This window comes from Lissotriton vulgaris, chromosome 8 (genome assembly GCF_964263255.1).
Source record: "Lissotriton vulgaris chromosome 8, aLisVul1.2, whole genome shotgun sequence".
NCBI classification, from domain to species: Eukaryota; Metazoa; Chordata; class Amphibia; order Caudata; family Salamandridae; genus Lissotriton; species Lissotriton vulgaris.
The window spans coordinates 1,516,344,169-1,516,371,530 of record NC_141696.1 but is presented as its reverse complement, the minus strand read 5'-3'; the positions used below and the strand labels follow the sequence as shown (position 1 = coordinate 1,516,371,530).

Genomic DNA, 27,362 nt, shown 5'->3' with positions numbered 1-27,362 from the left:
TCCCCCGAATTATAAATCCCGTTATATCCTATAAGATTTATATTTTAATGTTATGTTTTGGCAGACAGGATACCTTTGTGACGGAGTAACCCTTCGGCTAAGATCCAGATCAGGTCCCTAGTCAGCCCTGCCACATAATTTGGTATTCCCCTGCCGCATAATTCCAGTGCCCCTGGATACACTCTTGACTGTGGTTGAATTTTAGAGAAACAAACAGCGTTGATTCATTACCAGGTGTGAAGAGACTGGAGTTGACTGCAGGGAGACGCTGACTTTCCACCGAACACACCAGCAGGCACGTAGACACCTCCACCACCAGCCAGCTGGTGACGCTGTAAAGATGGCTGACGTTGTCCCGCAGGGAGCTGTTGTTCTGCTGGGAGGCTGGGATGACATGCTCCCCGCTCAGGTTGTACCACACCAGGGATGCCAGTGGATAGCCCCCTTGGGAGCTGCAAGTCAGGTTCACACAGCAGGTGTTGTCAGGGGCCTCTTCTTGAGATATAACAGGCTGGCTGTAGGCAGCTGCAATTAAAACATAGTACCAGGTGGAATGACAACTTGCAGGATGGCTTGAAAATATGGATCTGTTTCAGTTTTTATATGTAAACAAAATTTCTTTAGTGAACATTCTTACAATATACCTTGTAGATTCCTATTCACATTTCTTACTGCCAGCTCTTGTAGGAAGAATTTACACGTATATTGCACATATAAAATTGGTCCTGGAAATGTTAAACGACCCAAACTAAAGGTATATGATATAACAAGAAAGGCCCAAACTATTTTAGAATACAGCATGCCTTATGTCTTACACACCGGTCCTACAAAGTGGACAATTAAGATCAGTATGTTCCTCATCCTTTCCCAAGCTTTGATTTGATTTTAGGTTTTATAGAGTGCTCCTATTGAGCACAAACAGGAGCAGGGAATTGAAATAGGAAACAAACCCACACAGTAATGAGCAGGGGACAGACAGAATGCCCAGTGCTAGTTTGATGGCTGTCCGCCCTGTTCATGTATTCCTCTCATCCCTAGTCACTTCGATTGAACCCTGATTTTTAGGTTAGGCTTTACAGTGCAGATAATGCCAATAATGCCAGACCTTATGTGATCAATAAAAAAAAGGGCTTTCATAGTACTACTGAGAGAAAGGGCTTTGGGGCACATGCATCAACGTTTTTTGTGATCGCAAACGATGCAATTTGCAAAAATCGGCCTTTTGCAATCGCAAATCGGCCTTTGGAGATGCATGAAAGTGTTTCCAATGCGCAATTTAAGAATAAACAATTATTTGCAAATTCCTAAATTGCGATTGCATTTAAGAAATCACAATTTGCGAATCCTTAAATGCAATGCTAGAAGCACTTTCAAATAGCGATTTCGCTATTTGGGACCGCAAATTACAGACAAATTAAACGTGTCTGTAATTTGCAAAAACAATGAAAAATGTACGAAAATGCATTTTTAAAATTGTTAGGTTACACACATACATGCCCTTGGGGCATGTGTGTGCGCAACATGGGTGCACATCACAATTTCAGGGGTGTACAGGGTGTCATTTTAACACCCGTGTACCCTTGAAATTGCATGAGCAAATTGTGCATGCAATTTCCCATTCATTCCTATGGGCCCATAGGAATGAACGGGAAGTCCTTTCTTAATTGTGACTCGCAATTTGCGACTTGCAATTAAGGATTTTGTAGGAATCGCTATTTTTTTAGCAATTTCTACATGCATGGGCTTTTGCGATTCCTTACTAGCAAATCCTTATTTTTCGCTAATAAGGAATCGCAAGTGACATGTTTGATGCATGTGCCAGTTAGACTCCACCCACATGTTGGCTCATCTAAGCACGGGATTTAATTGGACTGAAGTTCTGTGCTTCCACTGAAAAAGGTGCTTGCAATTGGACTTTTTGTCTTGTGGCAAAGCTTATGCTCTGTGCAGTAGGACTGACATGGTTATGCTAGCAAGTCAGGGATCATGGCTCTAGGCCTGAAATGTTTATTATGAAATGTGACAACAAGGGCAAAAGGTCTGACACATTTATTGTAAAAAGTGTATGTTAACATCAATCCATTTAAAGGCGGATTGTTATTACTCTGTATGAAAGCCTCAGAGAAGGGTTTTGTTACCTGGAATCTCACACTTTACTGTCGGTGGTGAGGGTTTTAGTGTTGGTTACCCCGTGACAACCCGTTGATATAGATTTACTCTGTGGAAATCCTTGCTAGGCCCTTTTAGGAGAGAATGTCATTTCTTTTACCAACAGTGATTTTGTGTCCCTTTGTAATATGATTCTGTGCCTGACGGTTACACTCTAAACATACGCCTGAGCTGGTTATGGTGACAAGCTATAGGCCTGATTGGTGCACTGGGAGAAGTTACGTCTGAAGCCATAGGTTTGATCTCCTTACTCTGAAAAATAATGACAAAGGCAGTAGGCCTAGCTTATTTATTGTGAAAAGCATTTATTAAAGCCAATAGGCCTTCAACAGTGTCTTTTTATCACATTGTGTTACGGGCTTCAGACAGGTATTTTCTAGGCAAAGGTTTTGGTGACGGCCACCCACTCTGACAAACTTTTGGAGTTTTAACTGTGATCATTCTTTTTAGGTGCTATTGAGGGGAGTTGTATGTTGCTTCGGGAAACTGATTTTCTACATATTTGTACTTGTGTACATGTATGCCTGATGGCTGCCAGTGGGTGTGCTCTTGTACAGGCCTGTGTTGGGTATAGTGTCAACCAATGGTAAAGGGTATATGGGCCTTATCTGTTCATTGGGTAATGCCATGCCGGGTTCCATGGGTTTGATCTGTTTATTATGAAACGTTAGGACAAAACCTGTACGCCTGACCTTCTTATTGTGAAGAGCATACATTAAAGCAATAGGCTTTGAAGGATGGATTGTTATTACACTGTTCTAAAGCCTCTAGGTAGGTATTTTGTTATGTGGAATCACAGATTACCACTGTAGGCATGGGTTTTGGGATTGGTTACCCTGTGAGTAGAAGATTTTCACCTTCTTAAGGGGTTATGTATTGTTTTGGCAACTGTAATAGCATGCATATTTGGAATTTTATAATTGTATGCATGATAGTTTCTGGTTTAGGGGCACTTCAATAAGCCTGTGTTGGTTTTAGTGCACACCGATATTTAAGGATGTTGGAAAACATATGTCAGATTCCTTAAATGTGATCTGTTTGAAATGAAAAGTTAAGACAAACCAACAAGGCCTGAATTATTGTGAAAAGCATTTGATAAAGGCAATAGGCTTTTAAGGGTTCATTATTATTATACCGTGCTAAAGCTTGTAGACAGATATTTTCTTACACAGAATCTCACAGATTACTTTAGTAGGTTAGGGTTTTTATGTTGATGACCCAACAAATAATGGAGATAGAAGATGTGCACTGTGGTAATATTTATTATGCCCTACTAGGAGAGAGTTTATATTATGTGGACAACTGTTATTTTACACATAGATGTCATCTTATTACAATACACCTACTGGTTGCCTTTCGGGAAAGCTTATGCCCAATGCTGTAAGCTTGAGTTGGTTATGGTGACAAGCTAATGACAACAGCTATATGCCTGCTTGAGTCAGTAAGAAAACGTACCTCGGATGTTGTAGGTATGATCTGTTTATTATGAAAAGTTATGACAAAGCAAGAAGGCCTGGGTTATATACCATGGGCCCAATTCACAGAATGAACTTAAGACTCAATCCTAAACTTACTACTATTTTGGTATTCACAGAATGCACTTACTACTTTTGGAATTCACAGAAGTTAGGATTTTGCAAGCCTTGCAATAGGAAACACATATAAGTACTTAGGGGTCAATTTTGACTCCAGGGGTAACTTTGTTAAACAGTGCAATGAGATATCAGCAAAAGCCATGACCCTAAAGGTGACCCTCTCCAAGCTCTCAAAAAATCTGTCTGGCCCAAGTCTATCACCTTTACTGGAAGTTATGAGAGCAAAAATTGGACCGGCCCTGTCATATGGCAGATAGATTTTCAGGGGTAATTTAAACACCAATCTAAACCAACACATGACCAAAATTTACAAAAAAGTTCTCCATTTGCCAAAAAACGCTTCTGCTGCCCAGATCAGATTAGAACTGGGCTTATTAAATCACAAAGTCTCCAACATCGGCACGTATTTAAATCTTTGCCACAAACTTAGACAAGCAGACACTGGCTCACTACAGTGACTAGTTTGGTTAGACATTACCGAGAAAAATCCAGGGGGCTCGTATGGTCGCCTCTTCAAGGATTCCATCTGCGAAATGTCTGTGGGCGAGCTCTGGGCCCTCAACCCTAGTACGACAGCATTAAAAACTAGCATTAGGAAATGTGTCAGAATGAGCTCCCTTATTACTGACAAAGCCCATTTTGCCAAACGCAGACACGCATGGGCAATTATGAATTCTTATGGGCGGCTATCTCCTGCCACCTATCTGTCCTGCACTTACTCCCTGTACCTAAAACTTAGCTTCATGGCTATTAGACTGGGTGACTGGCAATTCCTAAAAGATTTGCCCTGCTGGCGTCGTATGTCAGAAGTTCTGTGGTGCAGCGGGTGCTGCAAGACGGCTGAAACCTTGGAGCATGTGGTCTGTCTCTGCCCTGCCATCATGCCACAGCGGATGTACGTTGTTACAACACATTCTTTTACCACGCATGCTTTTACAACGCAGGTTTTTCAAAGCAAGTCGTTACAACGACTAGCGTTGGAGGGTGCTGGATAGTAAATAGTTTAATTTACTATTACAACTCCAGTCCCCGTGGATAGTAGGGAAGGTGTTGGGTAATAAATTAAACTATTACCTATCCTAGAGCGCCCCCCAGCGCAATTCGTTGTAATGACTTCCGTTTAAAAACCTGAGTTGTGAAGGCACTGCATGGTAAAAGTTGCGTCGTAAAGGATGTTTACCTGTCACAGCGCAGACGCAAACTGAAAACGGAGTGGAATAGGTTGGGTATTCGGACCTGCAGACAGGCAATTATTGCAGCTCTAAGACCCGGAAACACACCTTTAAATATAGGCCTTACAACGTATATACGCTTCGCATACCGTAATTTTACGTATGCTTCTCCTTTGCAAGCAATAGTTTAAATTAAATTGCACTCCGTTTCTAAGCTGCTAAAACTGTTTTCTTATTTTTATCTGATCGCATTTTATCATAACCCGCTGCTATTGAACTGTTGCTGCTACTTTTTATCTGATCTCATTTTACCATAACTTGTAGCTAATCGCCGACTACAAGACCGTTTTTTTTCTTTTTTAATCCCAATATTGTTAACTTGATAGTACCACAAACTTCTTAGGTTTTAAAGTTTCTTGGAAGATTTGCATTTAATCACTTGTTTAATTGACTTTTGTTTTTCTTGTCTTAATAACGTGTATTGTTGTTGGCGCTCTCTTTAAGGATATTCATATCCAAATAAAGATTATTATTATTATTATTATTATTGTCTTAAGTTTGACATAAGACAGACTTAAGACAGACTTAAGACAGACTTAAGACAGACTTAGGACAGACTTAGGACAGACTTAGGACAGACTTAAGACAGACTTAAGACAGACTTAAGACAGACTAAGACTTAAGACAGACTTAAGACAAAATCCTAACTTAAGTCTGTCTTAAGTTTGCCTTAAGACAAACTTAAGACAAAATCCTAACTTCTGTGAATACCAAAAGTAGTAAATGCATTCTGTGAATACCAAAATAGTAGTAAGTTTAGGATTGAGTCTTAAATTTATTCTGTGAATACCAAAAGTAGTAAGTGCATTCTGTGAATACCAAAATAGTAGTAAGTTTAGGATTGAGTCTTATGTTCATTCTGTGAATCGGGTGCTATGTAACACATATGTTAAACCAACAGGTCTTTAAGGATGGATTGGTTTTGCACAGTGCTAAATCGTCAGTTAGGGATTTTGTTATGTGAAATCTCACAGATTACCTTTGCAGGGCAAAAGTTTGGTGTTGGTTATCCCCTTCGACACATTCTAGTGGTAGAAGATTTACACTGTAATAAATCTTGCTAGAATATCTTCAGATGGTCCGAAAGGCTTAGCTGTCTGCCAGGATACAGAACCTGAAAAATCATTTGAATAGAGCATACATGCATATGAATATATCCTTTTACATACAGAGAGTGACTTTGAGTCGACCTTTTCTGCCACTGGTCTGTCTGACTGTCATTTACGCTCTCCTTCCATCCATCACAGCCGACTGCATGTAGTAAAGGTTCAGTCCACATCAGTCATTGGCTCTCTTGCCCTGTGAATGCCAACATTATCTGATCACATGTGCACATCCACTTGAAAATGAGTGTGCTTCAGTGTCAGGCCTGCTTGCCCAGTTTTTAGATTTCAATTGACTCATTTTATTGTTCCTTTTCTTAATTTGCTTCTTCTCTTTTATGTTAATTTATTTAAGAGGACGCTACAGCGCGTGCTAAAGAGCCGCTTGCTGCTCATTTCATCTGCAGCGTGGCCACTTCCTCTAAACCTGGCGACGTTATGGAATGCTGTTGTCCATAGTGTACCATTTTACCATTTCAAGATGCCATGCTAAAACTTTAAAACAAATCTAGACTATGTACAACACCACTGCAAGATGGATACCAGCTGATATGTTCAGTTTACTTATTGCAAGCATGTGCCTGCCATGTTTATACAGCAGTATGTTTTCTTTCTCATGTCTGGCCTAATGCTACCTTTAGCTGTCTTACCAGCTCATAAAATCGCATACATAAATACACAAGTATATAGGGACTTCCAACCTAAACACCTTCACCATTGATCTGTTGAGATGTTACTTAAATTATAATCCCTACCACTCCAGCAGCAAGTATAGATCAAAAGACCAGCCCCCTCCACCCACTGGATGTTTTCACTTTGAGTGACTGGATTTCACCTATGCACATATATACCTACTCTTAAAAAATAGTTCCCCAAAAACAGAATGTATCAGACACTCGCACTTCCTTATGACTGATGGTCCCTGTGTATATAATGGTTTTATCAACTATTTCTATAACACTGAAGACCTTTGTTGGAAATTGCAATGCTGATTTCTCACTATAACCTAGCTTTCATATATTTATCATATAGAAAATTAGCAGAAGCCATTAGAGTAGATAAAGAGTATATGCAAATTCCTAGGTTGAAGCCACACCCAACTGAGGTTTGTGAATGACATTTCAACCACTTGCATCTGACTTGAGAGAGACCTCTAGTAACTACTTGTGGAACTATTCCAAGAATACACTTCCCCTACTTGCGTTGCCGGAAACATTGTGTCTCAGAGAAAACACTCCTCTTCCTCCTCTGAACTTGCACTGCTATGACCTCCTGCACCTCACAAAGGCTCACGAGATTATACATGCGCTTAATCAGAGATTTGTGGGGCCAATTAGTCGTAGATGCTTTGAAAGTCACAAACAACAGAAGGGATGTAAAATAGTAAGATATTAACAGCCTGGCAGCTGATAATGAAAAACGCTACTTCCTGTACTAATCTTTTTCAGTAATAACCCAGATTGCGATTTAGTAATCTAATATTTGCAAACCTGAAAGAGCTTTTTCCAAAGATGTATGTAACATCTATTGGAAGAGACACAAAGAAAGAGGAGTGGTTTAAAAGTGACTGCAGATTTGCTAATAACCGCCTTGTCTCTGTCCTCAAAGAAAGAGAATAACTGTACGGAGGGTTGCCTACAAAAATACTGTGAGAACATCTCAAATGAACTGGAAGACTAAAGTTTGGGAGGACCTTTGAGAAGCAACCAAATCAAAAGGTACCAAAACGTTTTGGCACATAATAACTCATGAGAGCAAAAACATAATTATGAGACCCAAAACCCATAGCCCGTTGAACAACTGGGTTGGCCCTTCATGGTTTTATATCCCGTCTCTCCACTGACTGCTGGCACTCATACCCTTCTAGATGTAGAATATGATTTGCCTAGGTTGAGCAGCAACTGCCTTATCAATTGTACTTTAATCTACAGTCTTAAAGCTATGAATGCCCTGGGGAAGGCGCCGGGTCAGGATAAAATCCCTGGGGACCTCTTCAGATCCTAATCTTTGACCTGGGCTTCATATATAAATAAGCTGTTCAACGCCATAGCAGCAGGCGCACCTGTTCTTGAATTCTTGGAAGGGTGCGGAGATAGTTCCTATATTCAAATAAAGGCTGTCAAAACGAGCCGGCTAACTACCGCCCGTTAGTCGATTATAGACGATATTCAAAAAATCTACTCATTTTCTAGACAAATTGACAACTTGGATCTTGGATAACACGGTCCTGAGTCATTTTTAGGCTGAATTTAGATCTGGAGATTCATACCAGTAAGTCATTAATATCTAACATGTGTTAGAATATAGATAGAGGGAGAAAAAACATAAAAAGAGATCCCCATAATAATAAATAAAAACAGAAAGCATAATGACGTTTTTTATGTGTGTGCCTAGATTAAGAAAATATAAAGCCTCATAGATGGATGGAAGAGCATAGAAATGTTTATCAAGTACATTACAGAGTAAAACACCCTTCACCTGCCTATTAGTAAGTTGCAATGTACCCCCTATATAAAAGAAAGATGGGAGTGGAATATGAATAGCAAACAAATGGATGGGAGTGTAATAAGTGGATGTAGTGTCATGTGGGAGTATATGGACTTTTAGTGATTGAAATGGCTAAATATTAAAGATAAAAAACGGAGAAGTGAGCAAGGGTATTCGTGTGGTGTTTTAGTATGGTGAAAAGGCACTGATGGGGCTTGGTGGCTTGTAGTTCTGGCACTAAGGTATCTTTCATTTTTATAAAAATTGCGGTCATTTATATAAAAACTGTGGTCTTATTGATTGTAATTTTATGATGCTTGTTTGACTAAATTCATGATATGTATTTGTTTTTACATTATAGATTTTTAAAGGACGGGAGTACATAATATTACGGTTTTGATAATAAAGGTGGAATAAGATAAAGCCTTCAAAACGCATCAACGCCTTTTTCTGTTGCCACAAATCCATCTATATCACCATAGATATTGATGATCTACAAGGCATCAGGGTGTTTGTGTATAAGTTTAGTTGTGGATTATGGCGATTTATGACAAAGATTACTGTCTGTTTTAACTCTCGTGTCATGATCTTTTGAAGTATTGTGAATGTGATCAATGGTTTTTAGTATAGGTACATATTTTTCATGATGACTCTATGAATATAAATGGTTGTAACTTGAAACACATTCTTTTTTTAAATCTTGTATAAAATAATAAATGGTTTTAATAAATTACAATCATTACTTCATGAACAATAGGTGTTTGTGCCAATGCATTGTAGCCATCAGTTAAGCGGTGACCTATATGAGTGGTGAGTGTATGTATGTAGTCGGGGTTTGGTGTATGAAAGAAAGTGCAAACAAAAAATATTTAATAAATGAATCCCAGAGAACGCAATTTTTAACTTCTTGTCTTAACCCTAGTCCTTTGGATGTACAAGGGTTCCTCTTTTTTTTTGAAAGAGTGAATTTAGATCCGGGACAAACACGGTGGACCAGGTCTTTCAGTTTTGGTCAAACCCCCAGTCAATTACTCCCAATGCTCACAGTATTGTAAAAGTAAGGTATTGGCAATACATTTTGGAGAAGTTGCAAACTGCACCCTCATTGAGCAAACAAAAAAAATTGTTTTAATCATAAAATGTGAATTCATGTTTGAGGAGTACCCAGACTATGTTACCTCTCCGCTGACTTGGGCTCTGTACATAACATGTTCTCTAGGCACCTTTCCTCTTGCAACTTTTACAAGCTTTTGTTCCACGCATAACTGGATCCAAGTCATACCCTGTATGCCCTAGGGTGGATGAAAATGAGAAACACGTGTTTTTTTTGGATGGCTTGTTTAAGGCAGTGGGCCAAATGATTAATACAACTACGTTGGTCCATTCAATTTGGGCGGTATTGAGTAGCCTTACGAATACGAAGTTATGTGGAACTTGCTGTATCTAAATTCCTTCAATCAACCTGGCATATAAGATCCAAAGTAATACAATCTGCTTAATTTTGTGGATGTTCGTGGATGTATGCCAGGAATTTATAAATTGTCAATTGTTCAGTGAAGGCTTCTGTAGTAGGACAGTGAATGGATGATTTTAAGTTCAGTATCCACCCCATTGGAGGAGGAGCGCGATGACAACATAAAGGAGCGGTTTTCCACTCACCTGCACCTTGTTTGACCGTTACAGAGAGCGCAGAGCCTGCTGTGAGGCAGGCGTAAGATATTGACGGCAGTGGCATCCTAGAAGTGATGCAGTAAAATCTCATAGATTTCACTGCGACCCTTTATTGCGGGGGGAACGCCCACCCTGCATACATTATACCTGGAGAAAGTATAATGTAGCGCAGGCCTTTACAAAGTGACGCATCTGCTTAGATCCTCTACTTTGTAAATATGGCGCAACGTGGTGCATTATTTAGTCCCGTGTCCTGAGAAAAAATGTGTAAAAAAACAAATAAGTTGGCAGGGTACGGATACCCTGCCCTCCAGGCCTTGTAGAGGCCTCCTTAGGGCCAAACATGAACAACACGATTTAGAAAAACTTTTACTGCAAATTCCTGTAGGACCCGTGGTGAAATAAAAAAACAAAACCAAAGGTGGTCCAGGGCCCAAGAGTGATGCCCAATGTATTTTATAGAGGAGAGTGTGTGCGGACCTCCTTGATGCCCGAGGGATCCCGTCACCCGGTGCTGATATGTTAAATGAAAAGAGTGGGGGCATGCGGCCACCTGAGGCTGATTCATGTAAGTATGGGAGGGGTGGCAGCCCCCCTCCTCAAGGCTCTATGAGGCCCCAGGGACACAATCCTTCGGGCTAATTTCTTAATAGGGGGAGGTTGCATGCAGACCCACTCCCTCAGCCTCCTAGAGGCCCAGGAGAACCCATCCTTCAGGGTTGTGTAAACTTTATTGGTCGAGGAGGAATTGCGGCCCCGCTTTCGGAGCCATGCTATGGCCCCAGGGACTATATCCGCCAGGGTCAGCTCCATCAGGGCCGGACTGGGAACCCAAAGCAGCCCCTGGGTAAGCACTCCTGGCCCCGGGAGGCTGGAAATGCTTGCTTGCTGCTTTTGTCACTGGGGGACGATATAACAGCACCGCTGCAAAACCACCCCCTACCCTTTCAGCCTCCTGGGGAAATGCCCGATGCCCAGTACGGCCAGTCCGACCCTGGGCTCCGTCACGGAGTTCCAGGTATCCCATCTTCTGGGATACCATCTTTTTCCTGACCACACGAGCGCAAGCAGGGAAATCTCCTGTGCTCCCACCTTGAGGGAAAAGAAAGATGCTCCCTCCAGGTGGAAGCACACAAGTTTCTTCCTGCCTGTGCTCTCCCAGGCAGGGAAATATAGTGTAATCGAAAATGAAGAAAGCCTATACATGTCAATGCAAACACCATCAGATATACGTGGTAAAAGAAAACTACAGGCCCAGGCTTACTTCAATAGCAGAATAAAAAACAGCATAAATGGTGTAAAGATTTGGGGGAAGGGAAGCAGATGCAAGCATTGGTAGAGAAGGGAAATATATTTAGACACCACCATAGAAGTGAAGGCCACAGGCCCTCAGTGAGGGAATATGTGGTTAAGGTAATATGCTGATAAAGCTGAATAGAGACAGGACAGACAGGATGTTAGGCTTCATAGGACAGTAGACATGTAGGAGTAGAGCTTCAAAGCCAGACAAGCCAAGGCCACCGGTAGTACTTGCAGCAGTGTAGAAATGTGGCAACCCACAGGGAGAGCATTCTTTCGTCATGTGGTCAGTTATGTTGGTAGAATAGTAGGATATTTTTTGATAATGATGCTGTGCCTAAAAATTGCATCATTAATTATGCAAATATATATATGTGACGTAGACCGCTGCATTGTAATTTGCAGTTCAGGTTCCAGTTCCAAGGAGCTAAATGTCCTTCCGCGTGCCTATTAAATTCTGTGCTTGTTGCCAATGAAAGCTGTGTCATCTTTTTCTTTCAGTAACATTTTTGGCCGAGCCAGCCGAGGAGTTCTTCATTTAGTCTGTCGAAGACTGCCTCCGAGGCACAGCTGCCTGCCTTTGATTGTACAAAGGTTGCGTAATATACCAGGTAAGGAAATACCGAGTATTACGCTAAGTCTGTCTGTTCAAAAGACAAGTGGTTAAGATCCCAGGTTGCTATAAAACGGGGGAGAAGAGATCGAATTTCGGGGCATATTATCAAGAAACGGCGTTAAAATTATCGCCGTTTTAGCGGCATAAAACTGCCGCTAATGCCCAAAAAGGTGCTTGATAATATGCCCTTGAGAGTTCCAATAGAGTTATCTTTTTCTTTTCTGGGGATAAAATAAAATGTGTGGTGGTTCCCGGTGCACACTGAAAGACTAGTATGAAATCCCCTTTGAAATAGAAGGGAAGAGACACTGCTTGGGGAGGAGCATTATCAGACAGACAGGCAGTAGTGCATTACCTAGGAGACAGCTCCTGGAAGAGACGCTCCTTTGGTGAGTGATCTAGCAGGCAGGAGTGCATTACCCAGGAGACAGCTCCTGGAACAGACACTCCTGTCAGGGGTAATCTAGTAGGCACTAGTGCATAACCTTGGAGTAAACTCTTGGAAAAGACACCCCTTTGGGGTTGATCTATCAGGTATTAGCGGACTACCTAGGAAACTGTTCCTAATAGGTACTTGTGCATTACCCAGAAGGAAGATTCTGGAGGGACCTACAGGTATCCTGGTTAGATTTAGTGAGACGGTGCTGGGGCATTGATCGGTGCCGGCAGACCCTACTCTGAATAAGTCAGACGACTGCCTCCTATCCCAATCCCAGATTTAGGATATCTGAAAGGCATATTTAAGGAAGAGCGACCATGGGCAGAACCCCTGGTTGCAAATCCAAAAAGCACATTAGTTGCAAGTAGACATTCCTCCATGAATAAGAAAGATGATAAAAAGAGTAAGGCTCTGCATAGTCACAAGGAGTAGTGGCAGGGTTCCTCACCGGTAGTCCTGCAGTCTGATATATGCGAGGAAGAAATGCACAGAGATCTTTGCAATATTTTTGGCATTTCAGTACTGACCCCTAGGATACCCTCTAACTGCGGAAATATTATTTCATGTAAAAACACCGGGAGTCTAAATAAAGTGTCCCAAGGCAGGCCTAAAGATGAATAAGAATTCCCCATAAGTGAGGCTGGTAATTTACCGTGGCAGGTAACAGGTGAGATTGAATTAATGTTTACATTTCAGTGGGACCATGGTGTACCCCCGCGTCCATGGAGTACCCCCGCGTTCATGGAGTACCCCCGTACCCCCGCGTCCATGGAGTACCCCCGTACCTCCGCGTCCATGGAGTACCCCCGCGTCCATGGAGTACCCCCGTACACCCGCGTCCATGGAGTACCCCCGCGTCCATGGAGTACCCCCGTACCCCCGCGTCCATGGAGTACCCCCGCGTCCATGGAGTGCCCCTAGAATTCATATAGTAACAGAGTCACCCATCATATTAGAGACCCATCTCGATGCATTCCTCACAGATATTCATGAGTCAGGAGCTTGAAAATGAATGGGACGTCACATTCTCTAGCACCGCAAATAGTTGTTTATATTCATGATTATGATTTGTTTCTATTTTTGACGTGGGTGATTCACTGAAACTGATGTAATCCTACCTCCTTTTAAGAGGCCATATCACAGCGTCTGTCATGTCTTGCTTAGTGTCGGGATTGGAGCTCGTCTGCAGTGTCTAATGTTTAACACCTTGGCTGCTATGGGTTTTCCCGCTGGGTGCTGAACTCTTTGAGATTACATTTGTTCATGACAAAGCCAGCTCGTCATATAGCACAGGGCAGAACACATGCCACCAAACAGACTTTATTGTTTGCGGCAGTGCTTAATTTGAGACGGAGCTTTCCGATGCTGAGCACCGGCACTTCATTGGTTTCCTTTCCGGTGCTCTGCACCGGCACCTAACCGTCAACACCGCACTTAGGGCAGTCTACCACAAGGTGGCGCTGCTCATGTAATTTGGAGATGAGCAATTTCACAGTTTAGGTTAACCATATACATTAAAAAATTACTAATACCTGCCTCCCCAGGATTTGGGAACCTGGAATAATCTGAACTGTCGCATTTACATGCGAGAGAGATGGTTAGTAGTTGTTTTGGCAGCGATGACAGGTGCAATGGGTGGTACAAGCTGCAGTGGCCTCATGGTCAGAGCCTTGGCACTTAATATTTTACAAATTAAGCACTGGTCCGCGGGAACCTAATCATGTAGGGCTTTCATTGAACCTTTTTTGCTTTAAAATTAATTCTTTGTTTAACGTTTTATAGACTTCAACAGTGTAGCTGCTGTTTAAGGTGTTACTTTTAAGTCAGTGTAACACATGAACATCTACTCTGTCCACGTGGTAGCATGTGAAAACATGTTTGCAAAACAAGCATTGACTGCTCAAGTGTGTTCTACGCGGTTAAATCCACTATCGCTCTTGCCCCGACAAATTCTGGGAATGGCATTATTTAGTACAGTAACCTAGTCCGACAATAGATGGCATAGGAGTTTGGCTGCACATGGAGATTTAATTCAACCTGCATTTTATTGGGGTTATGTTTATGTAATGCTGATACTTTGGCAGTCAATCTTTTCCAATTTGTGGGGTTTTTCATCACCCTCCTCCATCCCTTCAGTTGTCAGATTGCTTGTTTTAGGGCTTCAAAAACACATTTGCTACTAGCTTAAGTCAATGGTGAAGAGTTAAAAGTACATTAAATGCTGCAAATATATGAGAATGTGATGGTCTTTGAGTTGCATTGAATATGTTGTTGCACAAAAAAAACAATTATTTGTACATTCTAATAGTGGGGGTTTCAAGTATTGAGATTATTTTAACTTCAAGAAATCTAGTTAACTCCAAGACAGGGCCATGTGGACTATGTGATAATTGTATTGAATGAGCGCAGACCTGTGGATCCCAATGTACAATAGTAGTTCGTGAAGAAAATTCTTTAACCCACTGATTGATCTGATGTCTGTCTACAAACACAATGTTTTTGGATAAACACTTATAAGGTTCAAAAGGCCCGACCTATTGGCTATGCCAATGCTTGTTCAAAATCTGGTGCTTCTTCCGCCTTCCACCCCATGACAATATTCTGCTTGGCCAACACCAAGGCCAGATCTTTGAATCAGCACATTTGTTTCGACCTCTTGGTCCTAGGTAGGCATCCCAACAGGCACAGTTTAAGAGCAAGGTCTAAGCTTTTCTCGATTACCTCTCTGAGTAGGAAGAAAGAAAGAAAATCTTTATTGTATAGTTAATTAAAACCGTTACAATATTCCAAAACATAAAATGCATTTCTTTCTCGTGCTATAATACATTAGATAGGTGCTGTTGATACCACATTTAAAAAAACATGTATTTTTTTTTAAAACCATGACAAACTTGCTGGATTATAACTGTAATCTTATTGTCCTTTCACTAAATTCTCAAAATTGATTACAAATTTGATTATTTGACAAGTGAATTGTGGATCAGAACCAAGAGTAAATTGCTGAATTATAACTGTAACCTATATTATCCTTTCAATAGATTCTCAAAATTGGTTACAAATTTGATTATTTGACAAATGAATTGTGGATCAGCTGAGTCCAAAGCTTTTAGTATTGCTGAGCAGCAGGTGCGAATGCCTTTTTCATTAAACTTTCTCCTGAGTAAACTCCGGCGATCGCACTCTTACACCAGGCAGATGCATATCAGGTGTATAAAATCTTGAACTGCTGCTCCCCATAGGTTACAATCCTTTGGGCCCGGGATCCTCCAATTAGGTTGGTCAGCATTTGTGGGCAATTTCCCCATGCGCAGCTTCAAGTACTTTGATTTTAGATGGTGGAGAAGCAAGGCCTATGTAAGCTGCTGGCTCCAGCCTTGTATACGATTGGAAAACAATCCATGCGTGTGCACGCCGTCTTAAGGTTGTTTTATCTTCAATCAATGAGTGCGAGTTGGCTGCTTTTGTCACAATCAGCTTGAATGATAATACTGGTAGTTTTCTTTGCCAAACATCTGTCATCTTGGTCATTTTCAGAGAGGCATTTAGGTACTTCGCATAGTTGTCTGTCCCTGCCTTTAGACTCAGTTCGAGAGGTGGCAAATCCTTGCCTGTACTAGGGACAAAGGCATGGAATAAACTCCCCCCTCATCTGCGTTCAATGGAACGAGAATCAGAGTTCCGAAAGGCACTGGAAACCTGGATTTTTAATCTCCCTGATACCTGCGCTAGAGCACTAGTGCGAACGTCTATGTATGGACCTTTGAAAGCAGTCTGACCAGTGTCTTAATTTTCCTGGTCAGTATATGCGCCTAGATGCTCCTTGGAGTGACAGCTGTACTATCTTACATTACATTACATTACATTACATTACAGTGTGATTTAGGGTCGTTTTGCAAGGCTGCCCAGAGTGCCGAGTTCATTTATAAGTCACGATTGAGCCAGATATTGTACCAGAATTTGATTGACTCGTACCTTTTGTGGAGTATTTTGTGCTGTAATCCAAACTCGAGACGTACCTGTGCTGGTGAGGCATCACACGGTAAACTAAATACTCGCTTATACACTCGCGTTTTAATTTTATCTAGTATTGGTGCACTTCTTCCATGATGAACCACACTTCCATAGGCTATCGTTGGAAGTAATTTAGCTTTGATGACTGCCAGAAGAGGGGTAAACAAGGGGCCTTTTAGCTGTTTAAATATACTGCAGAATGCATGCAGTAAAGAAGTTCTCTTCTTTTCAGTTGTTTCAAAATGTGTGGTGAATGTAAGCCTTTGAGCCAGATATATCCCCAAATATTTGTAGCTATCAACTACTTCCAGGTTTATGTCGTTGATAGTGAATTTCGGCTGTTTGGGGCGGCAGTGTGTTATGATCATGACCTTTGTTTTTTTACTATTTATTTCCATCAGGTTCACTTTGGAGAAATCAGCTAGCTCATGGATTAGACGTTGCAGTCCTATTCTAGTCTGACTAAGAAGAACAACATCATCTGCATAAGATAAGTGTGTTAAAGGCAATGTGCCTAGCCGTGGCGGGTGTGCGTTGATCCCGTCTAGCCTTAGGTCAAATCAGCCATGAATAAATTGAACAGGTGCAGGGCCAGGACACAGCCTTGCTTTAACTCTTCATTGGTTAGAATCTTCCTTGTGAGCCTTTGGCCATTGTCGATCTTAACCTGCATCCAGGTATTGGTGTAAAGGTCCATGATTGGATTTAAAATTGTGATCGGTAAGCCCTGTTGTTTTAATTTAGCCCATAGTGTATGTCGGCTGACACGGTCAAAGGCCGCCTTAAAGTCCACAAAACATAGATGGAGTGCTTGTCTCTGTCGTAGACTTTTCTCTGCAATTAAGCTTATTGCTGAAACGTTTGCAATTGTGCCCCATGCCACGCCGACATCCTGACTGATTTGTGGGGATTTTTTTATTCTCATCAGACCAATTTACAAGGTCGATTAGAATCAACGAAGCGTAATATTTGACCTCCGCATCTATCAGCACAATCTGGCGATAATTTGCTGGATCCGTATGATCCCCGCCCTTGTATATTGGATTGATAATCGCGCCTCTCCAGCTTTCCGGAATGCGACTGGTGATGTTGATTGTCTGAAACAGACTGCTAAGCTTACGAGCCCAGTAGTGGGGGTCTTGCTTTTAAATTCCCTGTGGGACACCATTCAGTCCTGGTGCACTATCAAGCAGACTTTTCCTTATGATTTGCAAGACTTCTACTTCAGTGTGGACAGGAGTAGTTTGAAGCGAATCTTCATTTTTATTTTCATGCATAGCAGTTGCGGCTGATGGTGACTGTTCCAAGTTGTATGTGGAATATGAGGCGGTTAAAAGCTGTAACTCTTCATTTTTACTTTCATACACGGAGGTTGTAGCTAATGGCAGCTGTTCCAAGTTGTTTATAGAGAATGTGGCGATTAGATGCTGTACCCATGTGTTTCCGGGACGCAGGTCGTGCTTATGATGTTTGAGGTTCTGTTCATTGAGTTCACCTGAGCCCAGAATGCTCTGCTTTTGACTGTGGGCTATGATTTTGAGCCGTCCAGAGGGTCTTTCTTAGGCGCCTTCTTAAGCTTCCGGATACCCGACTAAGATGGCTGTTGTTATCCCCGTTATATGTCATTTTGGTTTGTCCATGTTTCTATAGTCATTTGGTTTTCTGACTCAAGCGTTAACATTAAGTTTTTAGCATTTTGAGCTATCTGTGGTAATGTGGTACATGTCCACCTTAAACGTTTCAAATTGATTGTTGATGTTTCCCCCTCTATATTGGCACTTCTTGATGTTTTAATGGTGTTATTTTTAGTTCAATATGCTGAGCCGAATGATCACTATCAGATTACTAGTCACTAGTCAATGAATTTATATAGCGCGCTACATACCCAGAGGGTCTCAAGGTGCTTGAAGAGGGGTGGGGAATTACTGGTCGAATATCCACGTTTTAAGTAGCTTTCTGAATGCTAGGTGGTTCTGAGTGAGGCGAAGGTGAATGGGAAGTGAGTTCCATGTTTTGGCAGCCAGGTAGGAGAAGGATCTTCCTCCCATGGTGGTTTTGTTGATGTGAGGTACAGCAGCAAGGGCTTGGTTGGAAGAGCGCAGCTGGCGGGAGGGGGTGTAGAAGGAGAGTCATTTCATTTGAAACCTCTTGGTTAGCCCTAGGGGGGGAGAGTGAATAACGTATAGTCCAGGATCGAGCTTGAACAGGGACCAATTTACGTGCAGTTGGTGGGTTTATCCTGTTTTATTCTCCCGTTAAGTACATGCATACCTAGCTGTTGGAGGAACCGTATTAGTTGCCGGCCCACTTTGTCATTGCGAGGTACCACCGGAAACAACTGCGTTTCTACAGCCCATATTTCGTTTGCTGTGATGATGTTTTCTTCCTCTTCTTGGGGGTGAAATAGATTTGCATTGAAATCTCCTGTAAGGATTATTTCCCAAGTTGGCTGTTCAAAGTGAAATTCCGCAATGACGTCAGTAACTTTTTTGAAGAGCTCTTCTTTTATCTTAGATTTTGGGTGTGCATAGATATTAATAAGTATGATGGTGCATACCCCTGAGGATGGTCCCATTTCCATTTTTATTATTTGCATGGCTGGGGTTGTTGATGTCAACTGTGAAGACTTGATTTTCAGTGCTGTAGAGATGCAAACAGCAAGACCCCCCTCAGCTCATCCATATTGCTGAGTTCGTGTTGCATTTACATGGTGGCCTATCCTACCTGGAACCTCAACTGGGGCTGTTAGCCACGTTTCTTGGAGTACGCTTATTTCGTATCTATCCCAGGACTCTGTCTTTCCTTTAGCTTGTAGGATACCTTTTGCTCCAGTGATGTTCCAGGATAGAATTTTTATGGAGGCAAGCTCTGTTTTGCCAACTATATTATAATTTCATTCCTCCCTCCTGATTACAGATCCAGTGTTTGTTCTGCACTGATGCTCTGTTTTTGTGCTTTCTGCCCCTTTGGCACCTCGCAACACTGAGTGAACAGTACATTTTTTTGTTACGGTTTTTTCTTGGGGGACACTTAACATTAGGAATGGAGACTCCCCGGAAGCCTGCTCCACCTCCCACTGCGAGGCCTTGGCTTCTTTTTTTCTAGAGAAAGTCCAGACTATCTATCAGGCTTTCCCTAGTATTGGACCACCTCCAGGAGCCCAAGTCGGCACTCAAGGCCATATTATTCTGCATTCTCTCCCTCCGTTACTTCCTGAGGGGTTTAACAAACTGGCCCAGCAAATTAAGTCCGGCTCCCCTTCGGATCCGTTAAAACCTGCTCTTTTTAGAGACCAGTTTTTTACTGGGACGCTCCACGTTGTGCTCCCTGATCAATCTCTCACTGGCTTCGGGCGTGGTTCCGGCCAAATGGAAGCAGGCGGTGGTCTCTCCAATTTTGAAGAAGCCTTCGCTGGACCCTTCACTACCGGAGAACTACCGTCCTATTTCATTGCTCCCCTGGCGGGCGAAAGTTGCGGAGGCACACGTTAATTTGGCCCTCTCAGACCATCTTACACGGGCCAATGTCCTGGACCCCACGCAGAACGGTTTCCGTGCCGGCCACAGCACGGAGACAGCCCTCCTCGCCATGGTGGAGCATTTGCGTGCGGTGTTGGATGCAGGTCAGACGGCGGCGTTTGTATTATTAGACCTTAGCGCTGCCTTTGACACCGTCTCGCACCGTATTCTTCTGCACCGCCTGGAGGAGATTGGCATCGGTGGGCTCGCTCTGCAGTGGTTTCGCTCCTTTCTCGACAATCGCTCTTTTTGCGTTGCCACCCCGCCTCACCAGTCCAAATTCCATCCTCTGGCCATGGGGTTCCGCAGGGATCCTCGCTGAGTCCCACGTTATTCAATCTATACGTGAGACCGCTGGCTGATGTCGTCAAGCAGTGGGGCATGAATATGGTCTCATATGCCGACGACACTCAGCTAGCGGTTACTATCAGCGGGGATGCGGAGCAGGATGCCCCTAGGTTTCAGAGTGGACTGAGGGCGGTGGCTGGTTGGATGAATGCCAACTGTCTCCAACTCAACGCAAAAAAGACTAAAATCATGATTGTCGGTAAGAAAGCGGAACTCTGGGGGGACAGGTGGTGGCCTCCGGAACTTGGGCCGTCCCCGACTCCGGTCACGGAATTAAGAAATCTGGGAGTTTGGCTGGACCCCACCCTTAGTTTCGCTGGCCATACTAAGAGACCTGCGGCCTGCTGTTTTGGTGTTCTTCGGGGCTTAAGACCGGTCCTCAAATTTTTTGATTTCTCGACCAGGCAGTTGGTGATTCAGGCGACGGTGATCTCCCGGCTGGATAACGCCAGCTCTTTACTGTTGGGGGCCAATCAGGCAGAAATCACTCGCCTGCAGCGCGTTCAAAACGCTGCTGCCAGAGCGGTAGTTGGCCTTCCTAGGTTCTGCTCCGTCTCGAACACTCTATGCTCCTTGCACTGGCTGCCGGTCAAGATGCGAATCCAGTTTAAGGTCTTATGTTTTGCCTTTACAATTTTGAAAGATTCCGCTCCCCAGATCCTTACCAACCTCTTGTCCCTCTATATTCCAACCCGCTCTCTCAGATCCTTTGGCCAAGTTCTCGCTGTGGTTCCCCGGTTTAAGCTTAGTCGTGCTGGGGGCCGATCTTTTCGTGTGAGAGCGGCAGCGCTTTGGAATTCTCTTCCTGTAGAAATCCGTCTGATGGAGGATTTATTGCTGTTTCGAAAGGCTATCAAAACTTTCTTATTTTAATTCTGCCCTGTAGCGGTATCCTTTTTCATTCCTTGCTTTTAGCGATGCTGTGTTCTACCTTGTTGTGCACCGGGACGCTCCTTTGCTGGAGCAGCTGCGCGCATTATAAGTACCCATAGCATAGCATAGACTCTGAGTAGAGTTACCATACACTCCCAGAAACTATGGTTTACCATGAATTGCCATACCATGTGGAAAAACTTTGTTTTTGGAGAACCACCCCGAGATCCCACACCCGATGCACCTTGGCTTATGTGCGCTACTCTAGCAGGGGACAGATATCTGTTTGCATTACCGGTTACTGAATTCCCAACCACTTTTACCTTCTCTTTCGTCTTCAGAACCAGCACATCAGGGTAGAGCACAGGGGCAAACTCAGAGTGTGGTACGGTCACTGCGCAGCAGGCATGCACGCCAGTCATTGGCTGTCTTAAACAGACCTTCCTCACGCCATTTCTGGATAAAACATCGGTAGACCCGGGTTTCTCAGCAGTTATCAGGAGGAGTTAGGGGCAAATGATTCCCATAGTAAATACTGAACCCCATCCAGATGGTATTTACTGGGTGCATGATTTAGGACCGGGAGGCCTCACAATTTACGGGCTTATTGGAACAAACTTTAAACAGTGGCGTGGCAAGGTCAGGTGGTACCCGGTGTGGAACATTTCTTATCTCCCCCGGCTTGACATTTTGTCACCTCCCTCAGTGATGACACCCGTGTTAAAACTTAGGCTGCAGCGTCAACATTATCGGCGCCATCTTGCCCCCTTTTCGAGCCCATTCGTGCGCGTAAGCGGCAGCCATTTTGAGTACCATGGCCTCTCTGTCCATCGCTGATAGCCAGCGCGTCTCTCTCTCTCTCTCCTGACCTCGCAAGCATCCCCCGCACGCTGACAGCCCCCGCTCTCACATGCCTTGGGTCATAAACCCCTCTTCAGCGCAGCTCTGCCTCGGAACCCCATCCTGTTCCCAGCGCGACACCTCCCTTCATTCCTTTCATGGTCCCGGGTCCTTTTGATAAAACCCCCTTTCCTGTGTGCCCACTTGTCTTACTCGTTCCCAGGCCGCCACCTGGCCCTGCGGATACTGTTTATTGCCCCCCTGTACAGTAGGAAGCTTCCCCCATCAAAGGATCCACGAGTTGATCAAAGCCCCCACCCTATGAGATCCGATCAATCTCATACATTCCGTGAATCGTCGGAATCTCCAGCTGCGCGATAATCATCACCTGTTGTGACCGGGGTGGGGACTCCAACTGTAAATGTGTGTGGGAACGGGCCTGAAGCGGGGATTCCGAGGATGTCTTTCCGTACATCAAAGTATTGACAGAGATGTGTTTCACGCAATAAAGCAATAAACTTGTGTATAAGAGGCCAGGCCTCAGAGATGCGGTGAGAGCACCTCGAGAAGATACCCTGTTGTCTGATTTGATATGTTCTGCTCCGTCGGAATAAAACTTCTGTTTCCTGCCTTCCAGTCTCCAGCGCCTGCCTCTTTGTTTGGTAACTTGAGTGGGTATAGAGGCGGCTAACGCCGGGCAACTCAGAAAAAGGTCATCGGCCCTACCTTTTTTCCACACCCGGGGCGGCCAGCACCCACCGCACCTCTCTCCCTACGCCACTGACTTTAAACAGAAAGTATATATATGGACCCCCTTTGCTTAGTTGTATTAATGCATACAGATGCATAGCCTAATATCTGTATTAACCCTTAGAAGGCTGCATGAACATAATTATTAGAGCGGCATAAATCAACCTGGCCCACATTTTATTTAATCGGTTTGTTGCAGAAGTGACAGAATTCTTGCTTGTTTAAGAGTCAAATTCTCCTATGATAGGAAGTCACCAGGTTAATGTCCTCTGATATGCTGCAGTTGCTATGATCTTTGATAAGACTCTATGTTTATTTCTAGTACTTAATTTGTGCCAGTGTTTGCAGGTGGTGGGCACCCGCTCTTGTTCGTAGGGAACAGGACTTATTTTTTCTCATCAATCTTTGACTAAGAGCAAGTGAGAGGTATACACAGAAATGGAATGAGGAAAAGGAAGACAGGAAAACAGTGACAAAGGAGAAAGCTGGATGGAGCCTATAAAAGTAATATAAAGAGACAGAAACAAGCAGGCATGAGGAGGAATCAAGACTAGGCAAGCTGGGGACTCCACAACCTCACCAGAGACAGAAACAATCCAGGCATGAGGTGGAATCAAGACTAGGCAAGCTGGGGACTCCACAACCTCACCAGAGACAGAAACAATCCAGGCATGAGGTGGAATCAAGACTAGGCAAGCTGGGGACTCCACAACCTCACCAGAGACAGAAACAATCCAGGCATGAGGTGGAATCAAGACTAGGCAAGCTGGGGACTCCACAACCTCACCAGAGACAGAAACAATCCAGGCATGAGGTGGAATCAAGACTAGGCAAGCTGGGGACTCCACAACCTCACCAGAGACAGAAACAATCCAGGCATGAGGTGGAATCAAGACTAGGCGAGGAGGGGATTCCACAACTTCATCACTGGGACATTGAGCGTGATGTTTTTCCTAAGAAAATATTTGAGCTAATACACCAGCATATTTATTTATTTATTTATTCATTCATGTTATCAACCACTTGCATCACATGTTTATGTAACAAGCAATAAACATATAAGTGAATGCCAAAAGACCATAAAAATGCTATCTGGCAGAAAGAGGTCCAACATTGGATGATTGATAAGCCATGATCAACTGGATGAGGGGAGGTCTGCTCAGTGTAATCTACTCTTGTACACAGGAAAGGTCAGTGCCACGCTGGCCGGATGCATCACTGTGTCATAATATTAGCCGAGTCCCCAGCATGAGTTATGACGTCACTCTACGTCAGATCCGGGAGAAATGAACAACAAGCTCTTATTGATATCTCACAGCTGCAGAACACCATGACATCAATGTGACACATGTACTATGGCACACCTGTCCCACAGTGCCACTGACACAGACACCATGCATTGACTGTCCCCACCCCGCAGGATCACAGTCATAGCCTATAGACACAAAGCGTTGGACTCATTGGTCCATACCACAAGAGGTGATTTCTATATGTACCAACTTATGCTCTTCAACAGCACAGGATCCTGGAAGGACTTAGCAGCAAGGGTTAAATAATAAATGCATGTAGGGGGTTCTCGTCTTATTTAATGATCTTTTAAGAGATAATACAAGAGAAGTGATGACTACAGCTCCTGTCGCAAAGGACGTTCCGCAGGAATTCCAAGGGGTGGAACCTTGTGGGTCCAATGAGGTCCAGTAGGGACTCGATAGGGTACAGCATTGGGCTGTAGCCCAGCTAGTCTGGGCTCCAGTGTCGCAAGACCCGGCATCTCACGACTGAGCCGAAGGCCACACCCACAGAATAAACTGGCCACAATATCTTTGTATGAATAACATTTGATTTTTATAATAAGCATGCAAGGAAGGCTTAATCAGATAAAATAAAATACTTACCTGTGGAGTAATCGCTTAACAACTAACTCTAATGAAATCATAAAATGCTAGTAAAGGAATATGGAAGCAGGAACAGTACAAGTCGCTAAAATTTTTTTTTATATATTTTCTTTTTGATAATCAAATTTATTTGCTTTTGAAATTCCAAAACATACAAAGGACAGCAAGTGATTGCATAATAAATCAAAGTCCATCATCGGCCGACAACAGGAGACCCAGCCTAGATGTAAAACCTTCGAGTGAGCCACCTCATTTAAATAACAATATAGCGATATAGTAGAGAAATCAAGCACATAACTCAAAACAGTAGATTTGCCACTTATATTTCACATTTTTAGTGAATTGAACTCCTCTATAGAACCGTAACTTAAAAACTCCTGCATCAAACTAAGGGAAGTTACAAGGCCAAGTTAGATTTATCCAAAACAGGCAACCTTGCAAATCACTTAATCAAAGATGGCGCCCACATTGTCAGGAGTGTTTTCAGAAATCAGCTATGCTGTAATAAGGTTTTCTCCTTTAGAAAAAAAGCACTCAAACTGAATGCACTTTATCTTAGATTATAGCTCTGTGACCCTCAGAATTACTGTAAATATAGCCTCAGATGTGTTTCCCAAGTGCCATCATGTGTTTTGAAACGATCTTATTTTAGAATGGAACACATTGTAGTGATATCTTTTATTAATCGCTCTGAAGTAACTAAAATGGTGATTCAAGACACATTATAAATCTCCTAAATAAACCCAAAATAAGAACATGCATTCACTATTGTTAATAAGAATAATATATTTTGAAAAGCATACACTTGCCAAACAAAAGGTTTCCTGGCGGTGGGATTGCAGAAGAGGTAACTGTAATGAATATAATAAACAGGGTGGAATGCTTTCATGGCTGTAAATAAGAGGCTTTGTGGCCAGGGACAGACTGATTTGCATATAGCCAGGTTCTGAGCTGGGATGGGGCAGTGAGATAAATAACGGTGATGGATCAAGCCCTGATCTTTGGACTGGGTAAGAGTGGTCTGCTTAATTCAGACACTCTGTTCATCACCACCCCCTTTTCTGAATCGTTTTTGGCCACTATAGGTGTGGCAGGGTATACTCAGACATGAGTCCCTTTCTCACTGCTCCATCAGGATTCAAGCAAGCCGGGCCGAAGACGGCTGAAATGCCAGAAACCGGTTCCCCGGTAGCTTGTCTCCTTTCTGGTGAAGAATTGGCTTGGTAGTTTAGTCTGCCCTGTTCCCATGATGCACTGGGCCAGGGACAGACTGATTTGCATATAGCCAGGTTCTGAGCTGGGATGGGGCAGTGAGATAAATAACGGTGATGGATCAAGCCCTGATCTTTGGACTGGGTAAGAGTGGTCTCCTTAATTCAGACACTCTGTTCATCACCACCCCCTTTTCTGAATCGTTGTGATCTAAAGCAGTTTCCTGAAAGTCAGATGATTATTTGGGTTCCTCAGATGGATGGGAAGTGAATGTCCCAGCCTAGAGACTGCTTAGGAGGGGGAGAGGGGACATCCTCCTTGTCTGGGTCTGACCCCAAGCGAGGCTTAAGAACCATAACAACAATAATAAAATGTGTGCACTGGAACTGATGGAAGTGGCGTGGTGGAAAGATAGGTTTGTCAGTGCCTTGTGTCTGTTTTCATATCAAAACCAACAAACCTTAGCAACAGCCAGACTCTTTATGATCTGAGCCAGTATGTGTGCGGAAAGGAATGAAACTACTCCTTTTTGCAATTTCATGCTAGAGCTTTTGTACGTTTAATTCAAAATGACCATTATTAATAGTGCAGAGAAGTTAATCAACATTTAAATTCACATATGCACACTGACATGAGTCTTTTGCAGTTGAAATTCATTTGTGATGACATGTTAAAGTGAGTTTTCCTGGGTTATGCTAACTAGGCCTCATTTAGGCTTCAACGCCATCTTGTTTCAAAATGGATGCTACAACACGCTTATTCTATGTTTATGTATGACACTAAGTGGATTTATTTATTACTGAATGCTACTGTTCTCCAATAAAGCCTGCTAGAGGGCCTACTGTAACCATTTCTCTAGCACCTTCCCCTTGCACGCAGTATTACATTCATTCACATTCACAATGGTTTAATGTTGTTTATGTAACTAGTTTGTTCTGACACCTATGGATGACATTAGGTCAAAGGGGCTGAATAGAGTAGGGTTATGATGATTTTAAAATTCTTTAATTTGATATGTGGACAATTGAATTCTTTGCTCACACCAGGATGAGTTTGCAGTTCTAGTGCTTTCTAATGGTGAAACAATGGCAATATAAACCCTTGAATTTTGGGGTGAAGCTGAGATATTTGAAGACTCTATGCAACTAGGGTTGATGCCTGATTTCTTATTGATTGTGCTGCACATTTGAGATTTATGGCCTGATTTATATCTTGGTGGTATGTAGATTCCATTGCAACAGTGACAGTGTACGAATACCGCCACGATAAAGGTCAATCTACTAATTATGAAAGCACTATACACA

General features: G+C 43.0%; 1 protein-coding gene across 2 annotated transcripts in view; it reads right to left on the bottom strand.

Moving 5' to 3' along the window:
• LOC147699068 (T-lymphocyte activation antigen CD86-like) overlaps window positions 1–27,362 on the bottom strand; it is a 271,021-nt gene that overhangs the window by 67,563 nt on the left and 176,096 nt on the right. For both annotated transcript variants that reach the window (XR_015299393.1, XM_086935643.1), the window contains exon 3: window positions 232–525. Coding sequence is in view for 1 of the 2 variants with exons in the window: in XM_086935643.1 (XP_086791769.1) it covers window positions 232–525 (294 nt within the window). In the remaining variant the exon portion in view is untranslated. The remainder of the gene's footprint in view (window positions 1–231; window positions 526–27,362) is intronic.